At 44.6% G+C, this 27,446-nt stretch overlaps 1 protein-coding gene across 10 annotated transcripts in view; it reads right to left on the bottom strand.

Annotated features, from left to right (window-relative positions):
* Window positions 1-26,818, bottom strand: part of LOC138740624 (phospholipid-transporting ATPase IG-like) — a 130,830-nt gene extending 104,012 nt beyond the window's left edge. For 3 of the 10 annotated variants that reach the window (XR_011343076.1, XR_011343077.1, XM_069893532.1), the window contains exon 1: window positions 26,462-26,816. Coding sequence is in view for 8 of the 10 variants with exons in the window: in XM_069893532.1 (XP_069749633.1) it covers window positions 26,462-26,488 (27 nt within the window). In the remaining 2 variants the exon portion in view is untranslated. Of the gene's footprint in view, window positions 1-11,852; window positions 11,944-26,461 lie in introns of those variants that run through there. The other 7 variants (XM_069893534.1, XM_069893535.1, XM_069893529.1 and 4 more) reach the window with 5 other exon arrangements.
* Between the last annotated feature and the right edge of the window lie 628 nt (window positions 26,819-27,446).

Here is a 27,446-nt window from a genome sequence, read left to right as displayed (position 1 = left end):
CTTTTTTCAGTAAATTTAATAGCCTCTTCCTTTTGATTTGGTTATGTATTCTGTTAATATTTATAGTCATATAGTTCAACAAGGCCATTTTATACTTTGTTTACATCTCATTTCCACTTCCTCACCAACACCTTTCCCCTTTTCCCTCTTTCCATTTCTCAGTTTTATTTTTTTGAACACACTGTATGACAACACTTCTAAAGCAAAATATTTCAACCATTCCCACATCTAAAATTCCCTCAACCCCAAGTGTTCATCTAAAATTCCCTCAACCCCAAGTGTTCATCTAAAATTCCCTCAACCCCAAGTGTTCATCTAAAATTCCCTCAACCCCAAGTGTTCATCTAAAATTCCATCAACCCCAAGTGTTCATCTAAAATTCCCTTAACCCCAAGTATTCATCTGAAATTCCCTTAACCACCCCCCCTCTCTGAGTCACCCCTTGTCCCTTGCTGGGCAACCAAAACGCCCCTCTCCATTCGGACTGTGAACCTGTTCGCAAGTGTCAACTGATTTCGCAGTGACTGTTATTCCCTCCCACCCAACCCCCTCCAAAAAAGACTTATCTTCACATTACAACAAAGCTCCCCCTCATTTCTTCTTTTTCTTTGTCTTATTTATTTATTGTTTTTTTTATTTATCCCCCCCTTTTTCCCCCCCCCTTCTCCCTTATTTCCCCTTTCTTCCCTCCTTTAGTTCTTACATACATTATTTTTACTTCTTTATATGTAGTTTGTCATTGTTCTTTGTTCTTGTTACATCTCTTCATCTCTCTTTCTGTCTTGCAGGCTTTCTGCAAATTGTTGTGCTTTCTCCAGATCCGAGAACAGTCTGTTTTGCTGCCCCAGGATAACTATTTTAAGCACCGCTGGATATCTTAACATAAATTTATAGCCTTTCTTCCATAGGATCGATTTTGCTGCGTTAAACTCCTTCCTCTTCTTCAGGAGCTCAAAACACGTGTCTGGGTTAAAAAAAAAATTTTGACCTTTGTATTCCAGTGGTTTTTTGTCTTCTCCAATATATTTTCTCTTGTCATGTATCTCAGGAATTTTACTAAAACGGATCTTGGTTTTTGTTGTGACTGCGGTTTTGGGGTTAATATACTGTGTGCCCTTTCTACTTCCATTTCTTTCTGCATTTCTGGAATTCCCAGGACTTTTGGATCCATTCTTTTATAAATTCTTTCATATCTTTGCCTCCTTCATCTTCCTTTAGGCCCACTATCTTTATATTGTTTCTCCTACTATAGTTTTCCATTATATCCATCTTCTGAGCTAACAACTCCTGTGTTTCTTTAACTTTTTTAACACTTTCTTCCAATTTTCTTTTTAAGTTGTTCACTTCCATATCTACCGCCATTCTTCCACATTTTCTAATCTTTTCCCTACATCGGTTATGACCAGCTCTATTCTACTCACTTTTTCTTCTGTACTTTTCATTTCACTAAATTCTAGTGTCAGCCATTCTTTTAATGCTTTCATTTGCTCTTGAAATTTTTAAAAAAATCTATGTCTCTTCTCTTTGGCTTGGCTTCGCGGACGAAGATTTATGGAGGGGGTAAAAGTCCACGTCAGCTGCAGGCTCGTTTGTGGCTGACAAGTCCAATGCGGGACAGGCAGACACGGTTGCAGCGGCTGCAGGGGAAAATTGGTTGGTTGGGGTTGGGTGTTGGGTTTTTCCTCCTTTGCCTTTTGTCAGTGAGGTGGGCTCTGCGGTCTTCTTCAAAGGAGGTTGCTGCCCGCCAAACTGTGAGGCGCCAAGATGCACGGTTTGAGGCGATATCAGCCCACTGGCGGTGGTCAATGTGGCAGGCACCAAGAGATTTCTTTAGGCAGTCCTTGTACCTTTTCTTTGGTGCACCTCTGTCACGGTGGCCAGTGGAGAGCTCGCCATATAACACTATCTTGGGAAGGCGATGGTCCTCCATTCTGGAGACGTGACCCACCCAGCGCAGCTGGATCTTCAGCAGCGTGGACTCGATGTATCTATGTACTGTCCATTCATTTTACCTTCTATTCCTCTGTGCAGAGCTTAGTGTCCTCCTTCTTCTGTGTCTGCTCTTGGGTTTGCGTCTTCTATTTCTCTTCCTTGTATCTGTGTCTATTCTGACTTTCTTGTTGAGCTGCTTGTCTCAGTTTGTTGGGTATTTTTTTTATCCCCCATGGTGCCTTGATGTTGGTCCTCTTCTTCTGGGTTGGTTATCTGTTGTGTCTTTAGTTTTCTTTTTTCATTCTCACCACTCCCGTTCCCGTTGCTTTCTTTATTTTCCAGCTGGGGGCCCTGGTGTCGGGCATCTCTCAGCTGTTCATGCTGTGTAGTTTCACTCCACAGCTGGTCCCCCCTCCCATCGGTGTTGTCCTTGTCAAGCGCAGTTGCGCACCCGTTTGGCTCTGTGAGCCATTTTTGCAGTCCTGTAGTTTGTGGGTCGTGACCCTGCAGGGTCTCCACTAACCTCGGGGAGTGGGCTCCTCTGTTCACGGCAGGTCCCTGCTTTTCCGTACAGGTAAGGCCTTCACCTTTCTTCCAGCGGCTTTTCTTTCTTAGGTGCCATTTTCTCCACACCTTTATTTTTTATTTGTTGTGATTTGTGTGTCTGGGGCTTTGCTTTTTCTTCACTTTTTATCCTTCTTTTCTGGAGAGGGCTGGTGTTAGCGGGATTTTGAAATGTTCCAGGGAACTGCATTAGATCCAAAGCTTGCATACTGTCTGTGTGGAGTTTGCACATTTTCCCCACATCTTTATGGCTTTTTTTTTTTCTGCCTCCATCTTCCTAAATCACATCCCAAAGATCTCCTGGCAGGTTAATGGGTTACTTTAAGCTGCTTTTACCTCAAACCTCAATATATTAGGAGTGATGGTTTATCTCTGCTGGGAACAGGCATAAATATGATGGGGAAATGGCCTTCTGTGATGTAGCAAGTTCAATCCTTTATCATTCAGCAGAATTTGCCCCCTTCGACTTCGGAGGGTGCTACGAAGCGCCGCTCAACATGAATGTGACGCAAGAGCCATCTTTTAGGGCTGCTCCATGAAAGGCAAGTTTATATTTTTTTCCCTCTGCACTTGTGGTTGGCCTCCAAGCAGAGGCTTGGTATGATAGGGCCTAATGTCTTGTATTCCCCATACATAACCATAAAAAACAGGCAAAGAGACAAATACGTTCAAAGCTGTTGACATCAAACCAATCTCTCAGAAGCTTTTACAATGACACAGAGAATTACTAAACCAGGTAAATGCAGATTATAAAAACTTAACTTTTCTAATAAACACTCACACTTTAATTTCCAGCATACTACTTATAAAGCATCACAATGGAAAAAAACAACAAATTAATTGCATAAACAAGTTAATCACACTCTATACTTCCATTAAAACGACTTTCTGCATTGGGATTTCATGCCACAGGAGGAATCAATATCATCTTTGCTGTATTGCCACTAAAGAAAGTATTGGCAATGAATTAACAATGAAATCAGAGTTTTCAATGTCATCTCAGCAGATGCATCTATGTATTTCTACTTTTGAAATCATTACAGAACAAAAAGATCACCAACATGGAAATCAAGTCTCATTTTTAGTAATGAGCATAAAATTATCAAATCAATCTGATACCTGTGGATACAGATAATACTATAGAGCAATAACCCTTATGATTAAAGGGAAAATTAATTTGCACAATAATACAAATTCTAGAGTATGAGCAAAAGAGGGACAACAAAACTACAATCCCATAGAGTTGTACCAACTTTTGAGAGATTCACTGTACTCAGTAACTTAGAGGAACTGTGCAGAGAAAGACTTTCAAAAATTTGAGAAGAGAAGCAGAATAATAAGTGACCAGTGATCTTCAAAAATAGCAGTTCCAAGAAATTACAAATTCTGAAGCTGCTTTAAAGCAAAAATTACAATAGAAGACCAGGCAAATTCAGCAGATCGCAATTTAGAAAGACAGAAGTATTGTTTTATGTTGACAACTTTAATCAGGCAACAAGTTTTCAATTTTAAATACAACTCTGCTTTCCTCCATATAGATTTTGCACAGATGGCCAAGTTTACATCCAGAAATAAACATTCTGCAATGAATGTAAATTTTCTGCATTTAATTCCTTCCCTCACCTTTTTAAAATCAGCTATCTACCCAGTTCTTGCTATTCCTGATGAAGGGGTTTGTACCAAAAAGTTGACTGTCTATTGCTTTCCATAGGTGCTGTCTGACCAACTGAGTTCTTCTACCACTATGAAGCTCCAGCTCTCCAGCATCTGCAGACGTTTTGTTTCCATTCTGGATTTAAAGGCCTATATATTCCCTCTATTGAGGGATTTAGGGATGCGACTGACCATATTATTAAATTGCAAAGGTGGCAAGAGGATCAAAGGTCCTCCTGCTATATCTATACATGATGCTTGTAGAATAGATGACCAATGTCATACTGATATTTTAAATAAATCAGCATATTTCTCCAAGGACAAAGTTAATTTTTTACTGAAGGTGCCACAAATATTGATATTCAGATCTGAAGTTTCTAAAATCAATGTGGTGGCACAATATTCATTGCAGGCATGAAAATTGTAGAATGGCAAAAAAAGTGAAATTTAATACAATCTGCAAGGTAATTGATGTACAAAAGCAGTAATTTATACAGTTGTTGCATCACCCTTTAATTCAAGGTTCTTTTATTGTCATGCAATAGTACAGAACAAGTGAGTGAGAGAGAGAGAGGGCACATTGTCCCAGTATTTGACGGTCAATCTACCAATTAAGTGTCCAGTGTGAAAGCTCTTTAATCAGAACGCAGGCATCATCAGACGCTGGGGTCGGTAGTATCATCCCTTGTGAAAGGGACATAGGGTATCATTAGATAAAGTAGTGACAAGTTGATCACGTTTTTGCATGAGTGCAGGAACATAAAGAAAACAAAAGATTAAGTATAAACCTTTACAAATGTCTAAAAGGACCATGGGAAAGTTGCAGTAGGAGAGAGATGGCAGATTTGCCATCCCAGAATTTCCTGCCACAGAGAAACCCCTCCACGAGTGCTCCATGCATGGAGCACTTGCCCTGCTGTATGGAATTCTGGGATGCCAGGTCTGCCATTGCTCTTCCCCACAGTTTTTTTTTTTATAAATTGTGCACTATTGCTGCAAGGACTTTCCCCACGGTGTTTATAAATTGTGTGGCTATACTTTCCCAAGGTATTTTATCATTTTTTTTATATGAAAGGTTTACATAGGTCGGCACAACAATAGGGGGGGGGGGTGAAGGGATCATACTGTGCTGTACATAATGCTTAATTGTATGATTAGGCATGATTAATTTTGTTTAAATACAAGATTGTGGCACGGAGGTGAACTGGCTCCGCATTGTTACAACCACGGCAGCAGAGCAGCTGTGTCAAAATGGCGCCGCCAGGTGCATCTTCTGCGATCAAATGGGCCTCACACATGCACTCGCACTTCTGCAGTTGAGTGTGGGCGGGACTTATGGGCCACCTTATAAGGGGCAGTATGGGCTTTTTAAAAATAAACCACTGGACGTGCAAGCGACTTAGTGTGTAGTCTCCTCATTTCACTTCCCCTAGTAACAACTGCTACAAGATCATAATAATTGGTCAGGATTTAGGGCAGGTCCACCACTGCTTGATGCGTCACTCAGATGGCATCAGTGGAGGATAGAATCCCCCATCACTGGGGATGCCTTGTAATGAGTGGGAAAGAACACAGAGAACCAGTTAACAGTGGTCCAGTGTGAAAGGCAAAAACTGTTTCCTTAACCGGTTTCATAAATGGCCAATTGACTGGTTAGCCAGAGTGAAAAGGGCAATAGTGTTCATGGATTTGCCTCCAGCAGCCACAGTTTGAGCTATTGCAACCCAATCTCAAGATCCAAACCTCTGATATGAATAGGAAGCCTTCAACGCCTGAGGCCCTTTTTGCCCTCAGCACTCAGTCGAATCCTAGTTCCGAGTCAGCTCCCATGAACCAGTTGCCAGCTGTGGGTCCTTCAGCCGTGAACCCCTTGCTGATCTGCTGCTGTGGTCACTGCTCCGTCGGGTCAGGTCCTCTGCTTCTTCTCAAAGGTGAGTTCTCCCCATTTCTGCTGCCTTGGATCAGTCTGCTACTCCCCTAGAGTCTGCAACCCTTTGTAGTATGCTACCAGCACAGACACTGCCATCTTGGGCACACACCTCTGCAGTTGCAGGATTTTAAATTAAACATCATTGGTCCCTTTTACAGGCCATTTAAAGCCTGTATGGAGCTGTCAGCAATAGGGCCATGCGGTTGAACCATTCAGACAGACAGAGCTCTGCGTTTTCTCTCCACTCTCCTAGGTCTGCACCAGCGGCAGAGCTGCCATTACAGAAGCTCCAGTAGTGAAGCCATTTTTGTTTAATAAGTTTCATAATCAAGAGTACATTTTCTTTAAGGCTGACGATCTGATATGTAGCAATTGTGAAAGCATTCATGCTCTAGGAAGCAGGAAAGTACATTTTTTTAAAAATCAAAATTGGGCGGGGGGGGGGGGTGTGAATGAGAAGAAAAAGACACACCACTCCTGCATTATCAGGGTTACATTGTATAAAATTGCTACACTGCCACTTCTTTCTAACAAAGTCATGTAGGTGTCAAGAATGAGAGATGAAATACTGCGTTTCCTTTTCCCTTGAGTAAGTTCTGCAAGAGCAAATTTTATTCCACATTTCAGAATTTTGAGTAGTGATTTGTGAATTTTGCAAGGGCAAATTTCTGTAATTTGAACTGTTCGAAGGAAGGGGATGCCTTTCGTGGCCCATATACTTAAAGAATAAAAATTCAGTTATCAAAACAAAATTATTACTGCAGCTTCACTGATTTGCCTACAAACAAGTTCATGTCAGCTGATACAAAATATTGTCCAGTTGTAGTCGAGAATGAACACGATGAAGAAACAGACACTTGCGTTTCAACCAGTAAGTGGGGTGTACAAATATTCGTGGAATTTCCTGAGTATTGAATACTGATCAATTTAGGTCGCCAGTCCTAAAACATTCGTATGCAAAATAACAAAGCACTTAAAATAATTTTCCTATTTTAAAGTGTTTTTGAAATGCACAACACTGTTCCTCTGGTTTAAAACTTGAGCAAAAGCAAGCACAGTATCCACAACGATCTGCTCTTGTATAGTACACGTCAAACCACAAAATATTCCTTACTGAGCACAGAAGCCTGGTAAAAGAATAAACAACAGAAGCTTGTGGGGAAAAAAAGATCAGTTTCAAACAGAAGTTCTTTTAAAACCAGGAAGATAGCTTTAAGAAAGTAACATCACAGTAAGGGAAGATGAACGGATAACAAAATAACCCAAAATAAAAGTGCATAGACTAGTAGAAAAAAATTTATAAAACAGTATACTGGATATTGCCACAAAGTCAAAAAGGAAACTGAAGAATATGGGGGTAATTCTGAAATTTCAGGTCACCGGATTACAGGAAGTATATCATAAATACCAGAGATCTTGCTAGCAACATTCATCTCTTGCAAATTGATGAAAGAAAATCACAAGGATGTTGATAGGACTAGAGAATTTCAGCAATAAGGACAGCCTGGCGAGATAAGGTTCTTTTTCAATAGCCCCCCCTTATTAATCAAGGTGCACAATTTTGAGTGGCCTTAGCAGAATGAACATTATAAACAGTACACAAACAAGGTCATTGGTAGAAAGGTGGTGATTGAAGAACTGTTTTCATCATCCAGAAAGAGGCAAGATCTCCTTTGAAGGATGCATAAATTATCACATACAAAACCATCCAAAACAGCTCAGATTAAACAGAGCCACCCTATTTCAGGTCAAAGTACAGTATCCTGTGTTGGACAGTTCTTTGCTTTAGTTAAAACAGATAGTAGAGAGGACAAGGCACTTTATAGTTCTAAACTGCTTGAAATTTGAAGGCCAAGTTCACTGAGAATTGAAATAAAATACAAAATTCACACATGGAAGATTGGTAGCCAATGTAGGTTAACAAGGACAAGGATAGCAGATTTTTGGGGTTGAGTTTACAACAAACTGACCACAAGCTCATTGGAAAAGTCAATGCTAAGGTGATGGACAAGACTTCAAAAGCATGTGTAAAGAGGTTATGGAAACAAACATTTGATGTTAAGCAATTAAAAGGATTGAAAGAATTAGGTCCAATAAGAATAGGATTATGAATTATTTGGTTAGGCTAAGATCTGACTTGGGGAGGGAAGGAATTCGTGATAAGAGTGGCCATTAAGAACATCAGCCTTAAGTCAAAAGAACAAAACAGCCTGAGCACTGGCCACATGTCATGACAAACCCATAAAACCCTGTTATACATCTTATACCTTTGTTGTGAGTGTCTTGAACGTTATGTGTAACTGTGGTTAGTTAAGTGTTAAATGTTGAGGGTGGGGAATGAAAAGAGCTTGAACTCTGCAGAAAACTTTGTATAGAATTGTAATCGAATTGTAAATTGTAATCAATGCTGATACTGTTAACATTGATATTGATAACTGTTTGAGTTTGAAAAATCATAAAATATTCAAAAAACATCAATCTTCTCAATTTAATTGAAGGAAATTCCAAGACTGCAAAAAAAAAATGCTAAGAGATGGTATACAGGTAAAAGGGTGCACTATTGATGTAATATGATAACTGATAACATGAGGTCACCAGGAGCTCCACAGAAGAACAAAGTGAGTAAAATTATTTTGGTGACTCCAGAAATAATGAGATAGAGCAAGAACACAACCACAAACTTCAAAACACAAGTATTGTGGTGCTGACCTTAGAATAAAATGTTGATCATATTCAGCAAATCATCCACAGGTCCTGCCCAATATACAAAACACAGCAATGCTCAAGGAACCCAGTCTTGCAGCATCCATAGGAAGTATAGATACATTAACGGAATTATCAAGCCTGAACCTTTGTTCCAGTCACGAGTGAATTAAAAGCTGGGGAAAGAATGGGAGGAGAAGGAGGACAGACAAAAGGTGTTAGATACAAGAGGAAAGGCAAGAATAGAGTGTGGCTCTGTGAAAGGAGACAGAGAGAAAGGAAAAAAAGATGCTCCAGAGTCCCATTTATGCCGAGCGGAACCTTGGTGCATCCTCTGTAGCATCTGTAGGTGGGGCAACTGTTGCCAATGGCGCCACCCGTCAACATGACAGTATAAATGCCCAGCAAGAAATGGCCATCTTCTTTACCCATAATCTCCCATGCAGCTGGAACCGCTCTGCGTTTATAAGGGATTATGGTTAACGAAGTCAGTCATTGATCATTCTTAGAGATCAGGCCCGCAGGAGAAGAGAACTAACAAACTAGCACACCCTCTCACGAATCCCTGACTGCAGAGCTCTTTTAGGGAAAGGGTGACTGGTGGGGGATTGAAGGAGGTACACTCCGACAAGATTTTGGCTGGTTATTTGGAGGGAGGGGGTGGGAAACAGATTTATCCATGAGCGCGAGGGAAGCCAATTTACCACACCTCATCTCCCTCCAAATGCACCCCAGCGAAAAGGTAAAATGTTGCCAGTGGGGGTGATGAATCTTGGCCACACGATTTAGGTTGGTTGGTGGAGGGGGACGGGGGGAGAAAGCAGGTTCATAGTTCAACCACCACCAGCCGGAGCAGGAGAGTGGAGGGCCTGTGGTCCCTGGGGATGTGTGCCAGCTCTACCCGGTGTCCAGCACACATTCTCAGCACCACCTCTCCAGCATGTGAAGCTGACAGCGTGCTCCCCCTCAGGGTTGCCTTCCATTTCCTCCTCTGACTGCAGAGTTCTCTCTTGCAGTGACTGGTGGGGGAGGGAGATCGTTAGAGACTAGAACCACAGCAGGAAGTCAACCCAAAACAGGCATCCAGCTGCACATCATCCCCAAGAGGAGGTGAACTCACCCCTGCGCATGGTGGGGGAGGTGGGGTGATGTGCAAGGGGGAGAACTAGCACAAGCAGCTGTGGGAGCAACAATGTCAGGGGAGACTCATTAGACAAATGTCTGCAGGAATTACCCATGGCTCTGCCTGACGAACTGTTTAGCACAGCTTTGTTAGGTCCTGGGCTGACTTTGTCATTATGATGTCATCAACCCGTCCCTATCCAATCACTGTGCATTTATAATACATGTTGGAATGCTCCGCTCCACCATTGATACTAGGTTGAACAGGGATTGGAGGTGGTGCCTTGGAGCTGCTCACGGAACATTTATGATGGCAAGTTCTGCAACATAAGGGCGGAGAATTTCCGCCTTTACCGTCAGATTTTTTACTCTATAAAAGGGCCTAAGGAGACAGCGAGAGGAAAGGAGGAAGTGGGAAGAAGGTAGGGAGGAGTGGGGGGGTTTGAGAAGAGGGGAATTCTATCAGAAACCAGAGAAATTGATGTTAATGCCATCCGGTCAGAGGGTGTCCAGACAGAAGATGAGGAGTTGTTCCTTCAATCTGAAGGTGATCTCAGTCTGGCAATGCACGAGTCCAGGACAGATATGACAGCAAGGGAATGGGGCATAGAATTAAAAAGGGTGGCCCTAGGAGATCCACAATCTTGTGGCAGGCTGTGCAACCAAGCAATCTCCCAGTCTCCAACCAGTCACTCCGATGAAGAGGAGACCACAACAGTAGTACCAGACGCAGTAAGATGACCCCTGCAGATTCAGAAGTAAAGTGTTTCTTCATTTGGAAGGACTATTGGGCCCCAAATGGTGATGTGGGAGGAGGATCTACTGCAGTCACAGGGGTATGTGAAAAGGAGGTGATTGGTGGGGAGGGACGAGTGGCAAGGGAGTCATAAAGGGAGTGGACCCGTGGAAGCCAGAGAAGGGAATACGTGTCTGGTGGTTGCAATACAAATTAAGTTGACCAAAGTCTGAGAAACACACTCTTTGGGACCAAAAATGTTCATTTATAGCAATTGGTTTCGACAACAAACAAAAAAAATTGGTAATTAGAACACACTGAAAACTGCATAGCAACTCCAAAAAGTCCCCTTTCCTCACTTTTCCTTTGCCCACATGACTCAGAACACCAACTTTGAGAGCAAAGTCCAATTTGCCAAAATTTCACCTAGAATTGTACAAGACAGATTATAAAGGCAAAGGTACCATTACTGTCACATAATTCTACATTTTTTAGAATGTAACATACATGAAATTATTTAACTTTTGTCTATCTACATAAGGCAGACAGAGAGTCACCACTTTGTCCAGTGCCTCTCACTGAAACCTACAGCACCTTCAAGTACTGACTTTAAGTACTGACCAGTCCCAAGCCTGCTTAGCTTCCGAGATCAGACAATCTCAGTCGTATTCAGGTCATTATCCAGTGTGACCTGGAGTTATAGCAAAAATATTAGAAAGAGGTTTTGCCAAGCAAGTTGGTCAAAAAGAGGGGTTAATGTTGAAGAACAGGCCCAGATTAATAGACAATGAATTTTAATTGCAAAAATTCCATTTTGAGAGACAGTCACAGAATTTATGAAAGTGAAATATGTTTTATGAATTGCATTGTCATTGCAGACTTGAAAGTACAAAGTCTAAGCTACTCAGACATGACTGAAGTTATGAGCTGTATGGGAGTTAAAGGATAGCAGTTTTAATACAGGAGGGCAATGGATACAATATACTGAAGTACACATTACTTTCATACAATAAAGAAAATATCAGATTAGGCAAATTCAAAAACCAGAATTCTTTTGCAATACACACTACATTAAAATGGAGCCATTACTCAGTCAATAACAATACCATTTAATCAATGGAAATTGTTATAAGTTAAACCTGATTAGTAAGCATACATTGTAGATTTTATGTTCCTCATTTTCTAATATGCAAATAATGTTCTACCACTTACCATTCTATTCTAACACAAATATTTCACTGTGACTATATTCTCATATCCTGCTCCTGGGTGTTCAGTTCCCTTAGGAAGAGCTGATTATGAAACACTAGTCTACATATGCAAGCTTATGAAAGCATTTTAACACAAACATTAGGCTTTATTTGAACAGGTCTGTCTGAACAAAGTCCAAGGACATGTTGCAAAGAATACAAGAAATAGTACCCCTTCCCCACATCGTGCTTGTGCTGCAAATCAAAATTACACCCCTATCTTGGTGTTACTAAGCCCTACCTAACTTAATACACTCAAGAAACTGAGCCTTCACTTTTTATTTGGAGGGTCTATTTGTTCACCACTCAGTTTAATGCAGAGATTTCTTCCAATGTCAAACACATCAAGTTCTACCCCCTCTCCAGTCCACCATCCTAAACTTCAGTCAGTAGAATCAGGTGCAAAGCAAGCAGATCTGTCATGCAGCCAGAGGTCATGGTCCATATTGGTACCAAGAACAAATGCAAAAATAAAAAATAGTTCCTACAAAAAAATAGAAAGTTAGGCAAAGTTAAACAGACAGGACCTCCAGAGTTATAACACACAAAATGCTAGAGGAACTCAGCAGGTTAGTAAGGACCCATGGAAGGCCATAGACAGTCAACATTTCAGGCTGCGATCATCAAGAATAGCATGAAGGCAAAAGCCCTTATAAAAGGAAGGGGGCGGGGGTAAGAGCACAAGCTGGCAGGTGATAGGCGAGGCCCTACTAGAGATACCTGCATCAATATTAGCCACAGGCGAGGTATTGGAAGACTAGATAACTAATGTTGTGCCTTTAAGGGCTGTGAGGATAAGCCAGGAAACTACTGGGAGGAGAGTTGAACATCAGTGATGGGAAGTTATGAAAAGGGATTCTGACCGAGTGGGTCATGGGAATCCAATATCAAGACCAGGATTTATGAGGGTGTCAATGGTGAGCAGTTAAACAGGAAAGTTTGCAAATGGTGGCACTGCAGTGCTGGAGCAACTCAGGTCATGCAGCATCTCTCAGAAGCAAAGAGTAATCATAGTTTCAGTCCTGAGCCTTGATGAAGGGTTCAGGCCCAAATTGTTGATTACCTTTTACTTCCTGCAGGTACTGCATGACCTGCTGAGTTTCTCCAGCACTTTTGTGTACTACAATGATGAGCAAGCAGGTTTCCCCAAAGGGCCCCAGGCATTAACAGCTCCTTGACCCCTGATTCAGAGACAGGGCCCAAGGAGAGAGACTTGGATGATTGGAATGCTGGTTTAATCACTGGAACAGACAGGAGGCCCTATAGCTGCAAGGGCTACCGGAGCACAGGAGGTCGGGGAGGATCCACAGACACTTGACATCTCTTTCTCTTCTTGGTAGGGGTGCTGTACTAGTGACGCCACTTTGTGTGCCTTTACAGGCAAACAAACAAGTTTTGTATATATGTACATGAAAGGAACATTAAAGTGAACTGGATATCTGGCTTAGCAGTTAAAATGTCTGCACACCATTCCCACAGATCGCTTCCTGGCTTTATTATTTTTTAAATCTACCCAAACAGCTCCAACATCCTGGGCTTCATGTCCTTCCTAAATATTATACAGGTACATCCTTCTAAACAAAGATCCCAATCTAACTAATCTTGCAGCCATTTCTTCAATAGTTACCAGCAATTTACATTCAGTTTTTGTTTAACTACAACTTTTGTAACCACCAGCCTCATCTAGTTCAACTGCTATTTACAGATTTATACTCCCTATACATTCATTCCAATAGGTTTTTTTTTAAAAACAACTATTTTTTGCTCTCTATCTTTTTTTCTTCTTTCTTTTCTTTGCCTTGGCTTCGCGGACGAAGATTTATGGAGGGGGTAAATGTCCACGTCAGCTGCAGGCTCGTTTGTGGCTGACAAGTCCGATGCGGGACAGGCAGACACAGTTGCAGCGGTTGCAGGGGAAAATTGGTTGGTTGGGGTTGGGTGTTGGGTTTTTCCTCCTTTGCCTTTTGTCAGTGAGGTGGGCTCTGCGGTCTTCTTCAAAGGAGGTTGCTGCCCGCCGAACTGTGAGGCGCCAATATGCACGGTTTGAGGCGATATCAGCCCACTGGCGGTGGTCAATGTGGCAGGCACCAGGAGATTTCTTTAGGCAGTCCTTGTACCTTTTCTTTGGTGCACCTCTGTCATGGTGGCCAGTGGAGAGCTCGCCATATAACATGATCTTGGGAAGGCGATGGTCCTCCATTCTGGAGACGTGACCCACCCAGCGCAGCTGGATCTTCAGCAGCGTGGACTCGATGCTGTCGACCTCTGCCATCTCGAGTACTTCGACGTTAGGGATGAAAGCGCTCCAATGAATGTTGAGGATGGAGCGGAGACAACACTGGTGGAAGCGTTCTAGGAGCCATAGGTGATGCCGGTAGAGGATCCATGATTCGGAGCCGAACAGGAGCATGGGTATGACAACGGCTCTGTACACGCTGATCTTTGTGTGTTTCTTCAGGTGGTTGTTTTTCCAGACTCTTTTGTGTAGTCTTCCAAAGGCGCTATTTGCCTTGGCGAGTCTGTTGTCTATCTCATTGTCGATCCTTGCATCTGATGAAATGGTGCAGCCGAGATAGGTAAACTGGTTGACCGTTTTGAGTTTTGTGTGCCCGATGGAGATGTGGGGGGGCTGGTAGTCATGGTGGGGAGCTGGCTGATGGAGGACCTCAGTTTTCTTCAGGCTGACTTCCAGGCCAAACATTTTGGCAGTTTCCGCAAAACAGGACGTCAAGCGCTGAAGAGCTGGCTCTGAATGGGCATCTAAAGCGGCATCGTCTGCAAAGAGTGTTCAGATAGATTATCTGCTAATATCCAGAAATGGATATTGCGGTCTCCTCCACATTGGAGAAACTGGGCACAGACTGGGAGATCGTTTTTTTTGAGCACCTCGACTTTGTCCACCACAATAGCATGGATCTTTCAGTTGCTATCCCTTTCAATTCCATGCCCCATTCTCTTGTTGACATGTCTGTCCACCTGACTGAAACTCTTTTAGCAGATCCTTCTGGAGCAGCTGTTCAAGGATACCTGACTCTTGCTCACAGACGAGGACTTCAGCCACCCTTGGAGGGTTGCGGCCCAGGCAGACATGCTCTGGAGAGTGAAGAAGGAAACCAACACCATCACAGACTACATAGCAAGCCCCATGAACAGCCCCCGGAGAGATCAAGCGAACACCCTGGGACAGCTTTGCTATGACAATCAGCAATGGATGTGGAAACCCATCAATGCTGCTCACCCTGCAGGTTTCCAGAAAACACCCTATCAACCATCTTTGATGATTGTGGGCCCACGTGATAGCCAACAGCTCCTCCATTCAAACTTTTGGGACATACACCATTACACTTCATTTCAGCAATAGCCACTTTACATGGACCTTCACAGGAGTGGCACAACTGCTCCTGGGAACAGACTTCCTTTGGGCCCTCTGCTTGTCAATTTCAATGGACAGTATTTGGTGCATCCCAAAACTTTTGAGACTACTTACACATACCCCCCTCCTCCCCAGACTCTATCACACTCTTGTACAATTGATTTGCCTGCATCCTGGCAAAGTTCCCCTCAATAGTGGCGCTACAGTTCGTGGCTAAGCCAAAGCACGGAGTAAGGCACCACATATTGACTGAGGGTCCCCAGCTCTAGGCCAGGGCATAATGACTCTCGCCCTGGTGAAGGAGGACTTTAGAGGAGTCCATGATGGAGTAGTGGCCGGTAGGGTAATACCAGCCCTCTCCAGAAAAGAAGAAAAAAAGTGAAAAAACAAAGTTCAATAAATACAAAATATAAGAAATAAAAGATAAAGTTGTAGAGAAAAGAAAGAAAATAGCACGCAAGAAGGAACAAGTAAAAACAACAGGAAAAAAGAAGAAAAGACGCCGGAAACTAGATATACGACAAGAGAAAATATACTGTAGCGGGCAAGGAATAAAATTAGAGAAGACAATAAACCATTGGAATACAAGAGTCAAAAAAATATTTTTTTATCCAGACACAAGTTTTGAACTCTTAAAGGATTTTAATACAGCAAAATCGATCCTATGGAAAAAAGGTTATAAATTTATGTTAAGACATCCAGCTGTGCTTAAAATATTTATTCCTGGGGAGCAAAACATACTGTTCTCAGATCCGGAGGAAGCACAAGAATTTGCAGAATGCTTACAGGACAGAAGGAGAGTTGAAGAGATGTAACAAGAATAAAGAATGGCGATAAAATATATATAAAGATGTAAAAACAACGTACAAGTAAAGAACTAAAGAAGGGAAGGAGAAGGTAAGGAAGGAAACAAGGGGAAAAAAGGGAAAACTTTGTTATATGTGTAAGAAAAAAGTGTTTTCTGGGGGATGGGGGGGAAGAGAATAACAGTCACTGCGAAATCAGTTGATGCTTGCGAGCAGGTTCGCAATCCAAATGGAAAGGGGAGTTGTGGTTGCCCGGCAAGGGATAAGGGGCAACTCAGAGAGGGGAGGGATATTTGGGGTTAAGGGAATATTGGATGTGGGAGTTGTTAGAGTATTTTATGTTTTAAATGTGTTGTCATATATTGAGTTTAAAAAGGGAACAGAGATGAAAATGGGGAAAAGGGGGACGGTGGTGGTGAGGAAAAGGAAATGAAATGGCCATGTTGAACTATATGACTATAAACATTAATGGAATACATAACCAAATTAAAAGAGGCTATTAAATTTACTGGAAAAAGAAATATATAGCATTTGTGCAGGAAACGCATCTAACTGAAATGGAACATAATAAATTAAGGAGCGACTGGGTAGGGGACGTAGCGGCAGCATCATATAATTCAAAAGCTAGAGGTGTAGCTATATTAATTAATAAAAATGTACCAATCAAAATAGAGGAGGAAATAATAGATCCAGCAGGGAGGTATGCAATGATAAAATGTCAGATATATTCAGAATTTTGGAATTTGCTCAATATATATGCACCTAATGAAGAGGATCAAAAGTTTATGCAAGATTTTTTTGAAGATTGTAGATTCACAAGGAAATAGGAGGGGACTTTAACATTGATTTGGATCCAAGGTTGGATAAAACTGGACAAAAGACTAGCAAAAAGAATAAAGTGGCCAAATTTATGGTTAAATCAATGCAGGAAATGAAACTTATGGATATATGGAGGAGGCAGCACCCAAGACAGAAGGAATACTCATATTATTCAAGTAGGCATAAAACATACACAAGGATTGCTATGTTTTTGTTGTCGGCCCATATTCAAGGGAGGGAGAGTTAGGAAAACTGAATATAAAGCTAGATTACTATCTGATCATTCACCCGTTATTAGCAATAGAACTGGAGGACATCCCACCAAGAACATATAGATGGAGGTTAAACTCCATATTACTTAAAAGGCAGGAATTTAGAGAGTTTATTGAATGCCAAATTAAAACATTTTGAAATAAATATGGAATCAGTGAAAGACAAATTTATATTATGGGATGCAATGAAAGCCTTCGTTAGAGGGCAGATAATAAGTTATGTAACTAAGATGAAAAAGGACTACAATCAAGAAATTGAGCAGTTGGAAAGGGAGATAGCAAGTACAGAAAAGGAACTAGTAAAAAGGGATGATATAACAAAAAGGGGCATAAAATACAAAACATTACAAACATACAAGGTGGAGAAGAACATAATGAAAATAAAGCAGAAGTATTACGAACTAGGAGAAAAAACACAAAATATTAGCCTGGCAACTTAAAACAGAACAAGCTAAAAGAACTGTATTGGCATCAAGGAAAAAGGACAAACAAATTACATATAACCCAATAGAGATTAATGAGAACTTCAAGGAATTTTATGAACAATTATACCAAACTGAGAATGAGGGGAAAGATGATAAAATAGAAGAGTTTTTAGCTAAAATTGAACTGCCCAAATTGCAAGAAGAGGAACAAAACAAACTGATAAAACCATTTGAAATAGAGGAAGTACAGGATATATTAAAAAAGCTGCCGAAGAATAAAATGCCTGGAGAGGATGGAATTCCAATAGAATTCTATAAAACATTTAAAAAGTTATTAATTCCTCCTCTCCTGGAAGTAATGAACCAGATAGAAAAAACATAAAACTTGCCCGATTTATGCAAGACAGCAATAATTACAGTAATACCAAAGACAGGGAAGGATCCACTAACACCAGCATCATATAGACCAATATCTCTTAACTCAGATTATAAGATAATAGCTAAATTATTAGCAGATTGGCCAATTGTGTACCAAAAATAGTAAAACAAGATCAAACTGGATTTATTAAGAAAAGACGAACAGTGTATAATGTCTGTAAATTTATTAATCTAATTCATGCAGTTCAAGGAAATAAGAAGCCAACAGTGGCTGTTGGTTTAGACGCAGAAAAAGCTTTTGACAGAGTAGAATGGAATTATTTATTCAAAGTATTACAAACTACCAAAAAAAATTTAATTGGATTAAAGCATTATATAATGGACCATTGGCGAAGGTAACAGTAAATGGATATGTATCGAACCAATTTTAAATTAAGTAGGTCAACTAGGCAGGGATGTCCATTATCCCCCTCACTGTTCGTTTCAGCAATAGAATCATTGGCAGAACAAACAAGAACAGAAAATAAAATAAAAGGGATAAAAATAAAGGAGTATAAAATCTGTTTATTTGCAGATGACATCATAGTATACTTAACAGAACCAGAAATATCAATAAATGAACAACATAAGAAATTGAAGGAATATGGAGAAATATCAGGGTACAAGATCAATGCAAATAAAAAAGTGATGGCAATGAGTAATGCAGATTATACAGAATTTAAAATAGAATCACCATTTAAATGGCTCACACAAGCAATCCGATACCTAGGTATCAGGTTAGATAATAACTTAAGCCACCTGTACAAATTAAATTATCAGCTACTAATAAAGAAATTGCAGGAAGACTTAGAGCATTGGAAAGAATTACCGCCAACGTTGATAGGGTGGGTAAATTGCATTAAAATGAATGCCTTCCCAAGGATACAATACTTATTTCAATCGTTACCAATTCCCTTAATAGAGAAATTCTTTAATGAACTAAAGAGAATAATAAGGAAATTCTTGTGCGGGGGGGGTGGGGGGGGGGGCGGGAAACTGAGGATAGCGCTAGATACATTAACAGAGAGGTACAACCAAGGTGGTTTGCAGTTACCAAACTTTAAAAATTATTATAGAGCAGCACAATTAAGGTATTTATCAGATTTTTACCAGACAAGGGAAAAACCAGACTGGACTAAGAAAAAACTAGATAAAATAGGGGAGAAGCTACCGAAACATATGCTTTATAAGTGGGATGAAAAGCTGGTACAATATAAAAGCTCACCAGTACTGCATCATTTACTCAATATATGGAAGAAGATTCATTTAGAAAGGAAAAAAATGAATTACCAAATACCAAAATTACTATTGATGCAAAATCCACTAATCTCTTTTACAATAGATAGCCTTTCCTTCAGAGAATATGAGAGAAAAGGAATTAAAATAACAAATTGTTTTTTGGGAAATAATTTATTAATATTTGAACAGTTGAAGTACAAATATTAATAACTCATGGTACAATGTTTGCTTATCATCAACTGAAAGCTTATTTAAAGGATAAATTAGGAAACAGACTGAGATTACCAGAAGGAAGCAGCTTTGAATGCGTGATTACAGACACAATGATAATTAAAAGATTTACAACGAACATGTACATTAAGCTGCAGATAAGGAAAAGGATGAAAAACTATAAACCCAAACAAAAGTGGGAAAAGGATTTAAACATAAAGATAAATAATGAAACATGGGAAAAGTTATGTTCTGGAACTATGAAGAATATAATAAACACAAGGTTACTCATGTTACAGTATAATTGGTTCCACAGGTTATACATCATGCCCCAAAAGGTAAAAAAAATGAGATCCAACATTATCAGATAGATGTTTTTGCTGCAAGAAGGAAATGGGAACAATAGTACATGCAATTTGGGCATGTGAGAAAGTGAAAAAGTTTTGGGAAGATCTAAATCAGATATTAAATAAAATCACAAAAAATAATATACCAAAAAAAATCAGAGATCTTTCTTCTAAGTAATATAAGTAAGGAATTAGGCCTCCAATTGAATAAAGTGCAAAAAATATTTATTATGATAGCCTTAACAGTAGCAAAAAAAAATGTATAATGTCAACTTGGAAAATGGAAGAGAGCATGAGAATACAGCAATGGAACATGGAAATTAATAAATGTATTCCATTGGAATAAATAACAATTTAAAAAATAAAGTCACATTATTTGAACAAATTTGGGAACATAACAGAGAGGGCTTGCCTCGGACCTCCACCCCCTAAAATGATAGACAAAATGACTTGATCCAGTGTGTAAGAGTACATCACACATTTTTCTTGTTTATTTTTCATTGTGTGATGACATTGTTTAATAGTTTTATTGTATTGTATATGTTGAATATTTATTGGTTTTGGAGGTGGTTGGGAAGGGGAAAAAAAGGAGAAAATGCCACTGTGTATATTTAATGAAAAACGTTTGTATATATTTTGGTTGATATGGTTCACAGTATGAAAAATAAAAAAATACTTTAAAAAAAAGTGAAGGAGGACTTTAAGAAAATGGAGGAGCGGGGGATTGTGCAGTGCTCAGATCGTCCCTGGACCTCTCCCCTCCACATGCTGCCCAAATCAGCCGGGGGTTGGAGATAATGCGATGACTAATGCTGCCTCAACGAGGCCACTGAACCCAACAGATATCCCATGCCCCACAAAGACTTTGTCGCCAACCTGCACAGGTGTTCTCCAAGATGGACTTCATCCGGGGGTACCACCAAATCCCAGTTCACTCCCATCTTGTCCCCAGACTGCAATCATGGCTTGTTCAAATTTTTCCATATGCCCTTCAGTCTAAAGAACACAGCATAAACTTTTCAGCGGCTGATGGACGCAGTGGGCCGAGGCAACCCATTTGCTTTCATCCATTTGGATGATATCCTCATCGCCAGCTGCAAAGACTACGCTTGCCCACCTGAGACAACTGTGCAACTGCTTAAATGAGTTCAGGATGACTGTCAACCCCACAAATGCCAGTTCGGTCTGGACACCATCTGGGGTACAGGATCAACAGACAAGGGGCTACATCCCTCCCTGAGAAGGTTGAGATGGTCCGGCATTTCACTAAGCCACGCACAGTAAAAGGGCTACAGGAATTCACTGGTATGATAAATTTTTACCACAGGTTCATACCAGCAACGACATGAATCATACGTCTCCTCTTTACATTGATGACAGGCAAGTCAAAAGACATTACTTGGGATGATGAGTCTTTGAAGGTGTTCCAGAATGCCAGACACACTGGCCCAATGACACCCTCCTGGTCCACCCCAGACCGGAGGCACCTACCGCCCTGACAGTTGATGCCCGCAGCACTGTGGTAAGGGGTGTGCTAGAACAACTCATCGAGGGCCAGTGAAAACCCCTGGCCTTTTTCAGCAGGGACCTCTGCCCTGCCCCTCAAACTCAAAAACAGCACTTTCTCTTCTCAATGCCCTAAACACCTTTTACCTGTATCGTCACTTTCAGGAAATTATGTATTTGTACCCCAAGGTTTCTGTGCTATACCTCTCACCAGAGCCCTGCCATGTACTGTGCAAGTCCTACCCTAATTTAACTTCACATTCCAGCTTCCTTTCTTGCTTGGCCCATTTGCCCAGTTTATTGAGTTGAACCAAATTTGAGAAAAGTATACTGCATTTTATAAATGATAAGAATTAACTATGAGCATAGTCCTAGTAGATCACAACAAAATTTTCAAAGGTATACGGCACACATGTCAAACTCTGGCCAATTTGGCCCGTGATATAATTATATTTGGCCCGCAAGATCATTTAAAAAATGTATTAGAGGTGGCCCGCTAGCCGCCGCGCCAGTATAGCGCATGCACAGTAATACAACAAATCCCAGAATGCATTGGCGTCAGCCCGCTAATCGCCCCCACCTCTTCTGTTTACGTTGCAGGGTCTCACCGTGGTCTCTGGTTTTGGGGCCTGGCCGGTGTCAGGGGAAGCCAAGGCCGCTTCCCAGCGCCTGGAACCGGAGGCCTCGGGCCTGACCTCGCCAGGACCGTTGCCCACTCCCCCTCCCTGCCGCAGGCCAACCCGCGACTCACGGTGACGGGGCCGCTGATCCACCGAGATGCCGCCCTGCAGTGAGAGCCGATGCCCCCGCACTGTCGTTGCCCAACCCGATCGCCCGCAAACCCCCGCCCTCCCGCACACAGGCCTGAGTAAGGACTATGAACTTTAATCTCAGGATAAAACGATCTTCCAATAGTTTCATGTCACAGTGATAAATATATTCCTGGTTAAAAATGGTCCTGCACCTGGATACAAGCTCATTAGGCATAAAACTTGAAAAGTGTGTCAATCAAAGGATATCTGTACCAATGGAAAAAGGGCATGGCAAATAACCCTGCTAGAGTTCATGCCCACAATCAGTCACCCATTTGATTGTTTCAGGAATCATGTTATTCTCCCACATTCTCAATAGCCCTCAGATTTTACTATTCGACAGCACACTAGCAACATTTGACAAATCCTCTATAGAGAAATATTATTTATTGAATATTTTATTTCTCATTTGTTAATGCTTCTGGAAAGAGTTTATCCAAAACTATTATTAAACATTTATTTTAATAAGAAAAAGTTTAACATTACATATGTTGAAAGAAGAGAAAACATGTAGATGTTGTTGAAAATTTTCAATAAATATTTAGTTCGGCCCTCGACTTAGTCCAAGTTTTTAATTTTGGCCCTCCGTGAATTTGAGTTTGACACCCCTGGTAAACGGTATACAGGTGGCTGATACAATATTGAAATGTCATGCATACCAAGATACAGCATTTTTTTTAGTCTTTACCACCAATTTTAAAACATCTCCAATCTAATTAACAATGGAGATTTATTTAATGCTGTAAGACATTTCATAGCCTACCATTAAATATTATTATATGGTGTTGGTAAGTGAAAGTTAAGGATAGCTGAGACCTAAAAAGCAGATGATGGTCTTTGAGGAGTGGAATGAAGAGAAACCAAAAGAAATTTGAACAGAAGCCGACCATGCAACAATATTTCTCTCATAAATTAAGGAGATGCACCATGTCTCACTGGCAACCATCATGCTGATCTTCAATGGGTATGAATTAAACAGGAATTGCTGTGTACAAGTGGGACTAAAAAGCCCACGAAACAGGACCAGGTAATTTGGGAGTGTTTGCTCTGCAACTCAACAAGGTCATGGTTGATCATTTACATTTTTCATGCACTATCCTTAATATTCAAAATTAACTTGGAATCAATCTACATAACAAAGTCAACCCAACTTCAGTTGTTGGTGCTGGTTTTTGGAGTCCTCTGGGCTTGTAACAGATGAAAGAAAAATAGAAGTTACGAGGTAGGTTAGGCTTTCATACTTTTTTTGTTAGGAATATGTGGGTTAGAACAACATCATGGGCCAAAAGGCATGTATTGCACTGCAGTGTTCTAAATTCTATGACACTTTCCACTGCCTCAGAAAAGGAGCCAACTTATTAAATAGACTCCCCAAACACACCACTTTCATCCCCTCTCCCATTGGGAAGGTGATTCACCTGGCGATCACAGCTGGAGATCAAGTGCAGCTTCTTTCTGCCATTATCAGACTCCTGAATGAATCTCACAAGAACATAATCTGTTACACCTTTGCATTATGTGTGCAAAGTATAGGTTAGCTCACTGAACTGCTTGAAAAATTATCTTTTTCACTGCAGGTCCAAACAACAATAAACTTGAACACTTCACTACAGTGGTTCTGAACCTTTTTCTTTCCATTCACATACCACTTTAAGTATTCCCCATGCCTTTAAGGTGCTCTGTGATTTGTAAGGGATTGCTCAAGAGGGTATGTGAGTGAAAAGAAAAAGCTTGAAAACCACTGTCTTAATGTACATAATTGACTCGTTATGTGCAAGGTTTCAGAACTCCAAAGGAAATGGGGCAATTTTTCTCAAGCAAAATATTTCAGTACCCATTGGTCTCCGCGAGCTCCAGGGTCGGGGTGGAGGGGAGGGGGTCTCCGCGAGCTCCAGGGTCGGGGTGGAGGGGAGGGGGTCTCCGCGAGCTCCAGGGTCGGGGTGGAGGGGAGGGGGTCTCCGCGAGCTCCAGGGTCGGGGTGGAGGGGAGGGGGTCTCCGCGAGCTCCAGGGTCGGGGTGGAGGGGAGGGGGTCTCCGCGAGCTCCAGGGTCGGGGTGGAGGGGAGGGGGTCTCCGCGAGCTCCAGGGTCGGGGTGGAGGGGAGGGGGTCTCCGCGAGCTCCAGGGTCGGGGTGGAGGGGAGGGGGTCTCCGCGAGCTCCAGGGTCGGGGTGGAGGGGAGGGGGTCTCCGCGAGCTCCAGGGTCGGGGTGGAGGGGAGGGGGTCTCCGCGAGCTCCAGGGTCGGGGTGGAGGGGAGGGGGTCTCCGCGAGCTCCAGGGTCGGGGTGGAGGGGAGGGGGTCTCCGCGAGCTCCAGGGTCGGGGTGGAGGGGAGGGGGTCTCGCGAGCTCCAGGGTCGGGGTGGAGGGGAGGGGGTCTCCGCGAGCTCCAGGGTCGGGGTGGAGGGGAGGGGGTCTCCGCGAGCTCCAGGGTCGGGGTGGAGGGGAGGGGGTCTCCGCGAGCTCCAGGGTCGGGGTGGAGGGGAGGGGGTCTCCGCGAGCTCCAGGGTCGGGGTGGAGGGGAGGGGGTCTCCGCGAGCTCCAGGGTCGGGGTGGAGGGGAGGGGGTCTCCTCGAGCTCCAGGGTCGGGGTGGAGGGGAGGGGGTCTCCGCGAGCTCCAGGGTCGGGGTGGAGGGGAGGGGGTCTCCGCGAGCTCCAGGGTCGGGGTGGAGGGGAGGGGGTCTCCGCGAGCTCCAGGGTCGGGGTGGAGGGGAGGGGGTCTCCGCGAGCTCCAGGGTCGGGGTGGAGGGGAGGGGGTCTCCGCGAGCTCCAGGGTCGGGGTGGAGGGGAGGGGGTCTCCGCGAGCTCCAGGGTCGGGGTGGAGGGGAGGGGGTCTCCGCGAGCTCCAGGGTCGGGGTGGAGGGGAGGGGGTCTCCGCGAGCTCCAGGGTCGGGGTGGAGGGGAGGGGGTCTCCGCGAGCTCCAGGGTCGGGGTGGAGGGGAGGGGGTCTCCGCGAGCTCCAGGGTCGGGGTGGAGGGGAGGGGGTCTCCGCGAGCTCCAGGGTCGGGGTGGAGGGGAGGGGGTCTCCGCGAGCTCCAGGGTCGGGGTGGAGGGGAGGGGGTCTCCGCGAGCTCCAGGGTCGGGGTGGAGGGGAGGGGGTCTCCGCGAGCTCCAGGGTCGGGGTGGAGGGGAGGGGGTCTCCGCGAGCTCCAGGGTCGGGGTGGAGGGGAGGGGGTCTCCGCGAGCTCCAGGGTCGGGGTGGAGGGGAGGGGGTCTCCGCGAGCTCCAGGGTCGGGGTGGAGGGGAGGGGGTCTCCGCGAGCTCCAGGGTCGGAGTGGAAGGGAGGGGGTCTCCGCGAGCTCCAGGGTTGGGGTGGAAGGGAGGGGGTCTCCGCGAGCTCCAGGGTCGGGGTGGAAGGGAGGGGGTCTCCGCGAGCTCCAGGGTCGGGGTGGAGGGGAGGGGGTCTCCGCGAGCTCCAGGGTCGGGGTGGAGGGGGTCTCCGCGAGCTCCAGGGTCGGGGTGGAGGGGAGGGGGTCTCCGCGAGCTCCAGGGTCGGGGTGGAGGGGAGGGGGTCTCCGCGAGCTCCAGGGTCGGGGTGGAGGGGAGGGGGTCTCGCGAGCTCCAGGGTCGGGGTGGAGGGGAGGGGGTCTCCGCGAGCTCCAGGGTCGGGGTGGAGGGGAGGGGGTCTCCGCGAGCTCCAGGGTCGGGGTGGAGGGGAGGGGGTCTCCGCGAGCTCCAGGGTCGGGGTGGAGGGGAGGGGGTCTCCGCGAGCTCCAGGGTCGGGGTGGAGGGGAGGGGGTCTCCGCGAGCTCCAGGGTCGGGGTGGAGGGGAGGGGGTCTCCGCGAGCTCCAGGGTCGGGGTGGAGGGGAGGGGGTCTCCGCGAGCTCCAGGGTCGGGGTGGAGGGGAGGGGGTCTCCGCGAGCTCCAGGGTCGGGGTGGAGGGGAGGGGGTCTCGCGAGCTCCAGGGTCGGGGTGGAGGGGAGGGGGTCTCCGCGAGCTCCAGGGTCGGGGTGGAGGGGAGGGGGTCTCCGCGAGCTCCAGGGTCGGGGTGGAGGGGAGGGGGTCTCCGCGAGCTCCAGGGTCGGGGTGGAGGGGAGGGGGTCTCCGCGAGCTCCAGGGTCTGGGTGGAGGGGGAGGGGGTCTCCGCGAGCTCCAGGGTCGGGGTGGAGGGGAGGGGGTCTCCGCGAGCTCCAGGGTCGGGGTGGAGGGGAGGGGGTCTCCGCGAGCTCCAGGGTCTGGGTGGAGGGGGAGGGGGTCTCCGCGAGCTCCAGGGTCGGGGTGGAGGGGAGGGGGTCTCCGCGAGCTCCAGGGTCTGGGTGGAGGGGGAGGGGGTCTCCGCGAGTTCCGGGGTTGGGGGAAAGAAGGGAACTGGCGACGCGGCGCCACGTGACGGAGGCCACGCCACTCACCCATCGGTTGATCGCGGAGCGGAACATGTCGCTCCCTCCCTGCCGTCGGGTCTCTCCTCTCCTCAGCCTCTCGGCTCGCACTGCTCGGCGGCGGCGGCAGCTTCCCTCACCACTGCCCGGCGCGCAGGCATTTCCTCGGTTCCCCTCAGGGTTGTTGAGCGGGTGCCCACCACCACGCCCACTCTTCCGCAACTGCTCGTCCCCGGCCGCAGAGCAGCCGCTTTCACCGCGTCCGACACCTTGACCATGCACGGGGTGGGGAGTGGGGGAGGGGGGGGGCTTGGGGGGAGACGGGCGGCAACAACTCTCCCTTCCTTCGCCAAGCCCGCCCTTTCTCCCGGCCCCAACGGCTCCACTGCGCAGACTCCACTGGGGCCCCGCGCGGCGCCCCCTGGGAAATGTAGTCTTTCCGCCAGAGTTCAAGCAAGGCACCCACTGTCAACCATACGAGATGCTGGAAATAAAATGCAAAGGCAGGCAGTGTTGGAACCAGGTAGCAGACCGAATTAAAGAGCGGTGGAGCGGTAAGTGAGCTCTCCCCTTCCCCTCCCCCCTCTCTCTCTGGTAGGGAGCTTGCCCGTAGACTGAGCAGCGCCCAGCCTGTGTCAGCTGGCACCGTCAGTCATTCACTCACAGCGCTGGACCAGTTTATTGTGAATAAAGACTGTGTTTGGTTCAAAAGAAGTGCGGGGAAGGGCTACAGTCAAGAGTCCTTCCATCACCGGGCAGGGAGGGGATGAGAGCCCAACCACACAAGGGGAATCAAACACAGTAGTGTCAATAGAACGGGTCTGGAAGTGCAGGGACGCGACGCGAAAGCTGCGAAGAGACGTGGAAAGGTTTTCTTTTTCGAAGTGATTCATGTTGTTAGAAATAGATGTACCTTTAAAGAAATTACTCGAGACAAAAATTGAGAACAAAGAACATTTATTACAGCAAAAATGCAAAGTTGTGCTTCCCCTTACCCTGGGAATACACACATACA

This window comes from Narcine bancroftii, chromosome 8 (assembly GCF_036971445.1).
Source record: "Narcine bancroftii isolate sNarBan1 chromosome 8, sNarBan1.hap1, whole genome shotgun sequence".
In the NCBI taxonomy this organism is placed as follows: Eukaryota; Metazoa; Chordata; class Chondrichthyes; order Torpediniformes; family Narcinidae; genus Narcine; species Narcine bancroftii.
This window is presented reverse-complemented; position numbering and strand designations above follow the sequence as displayed.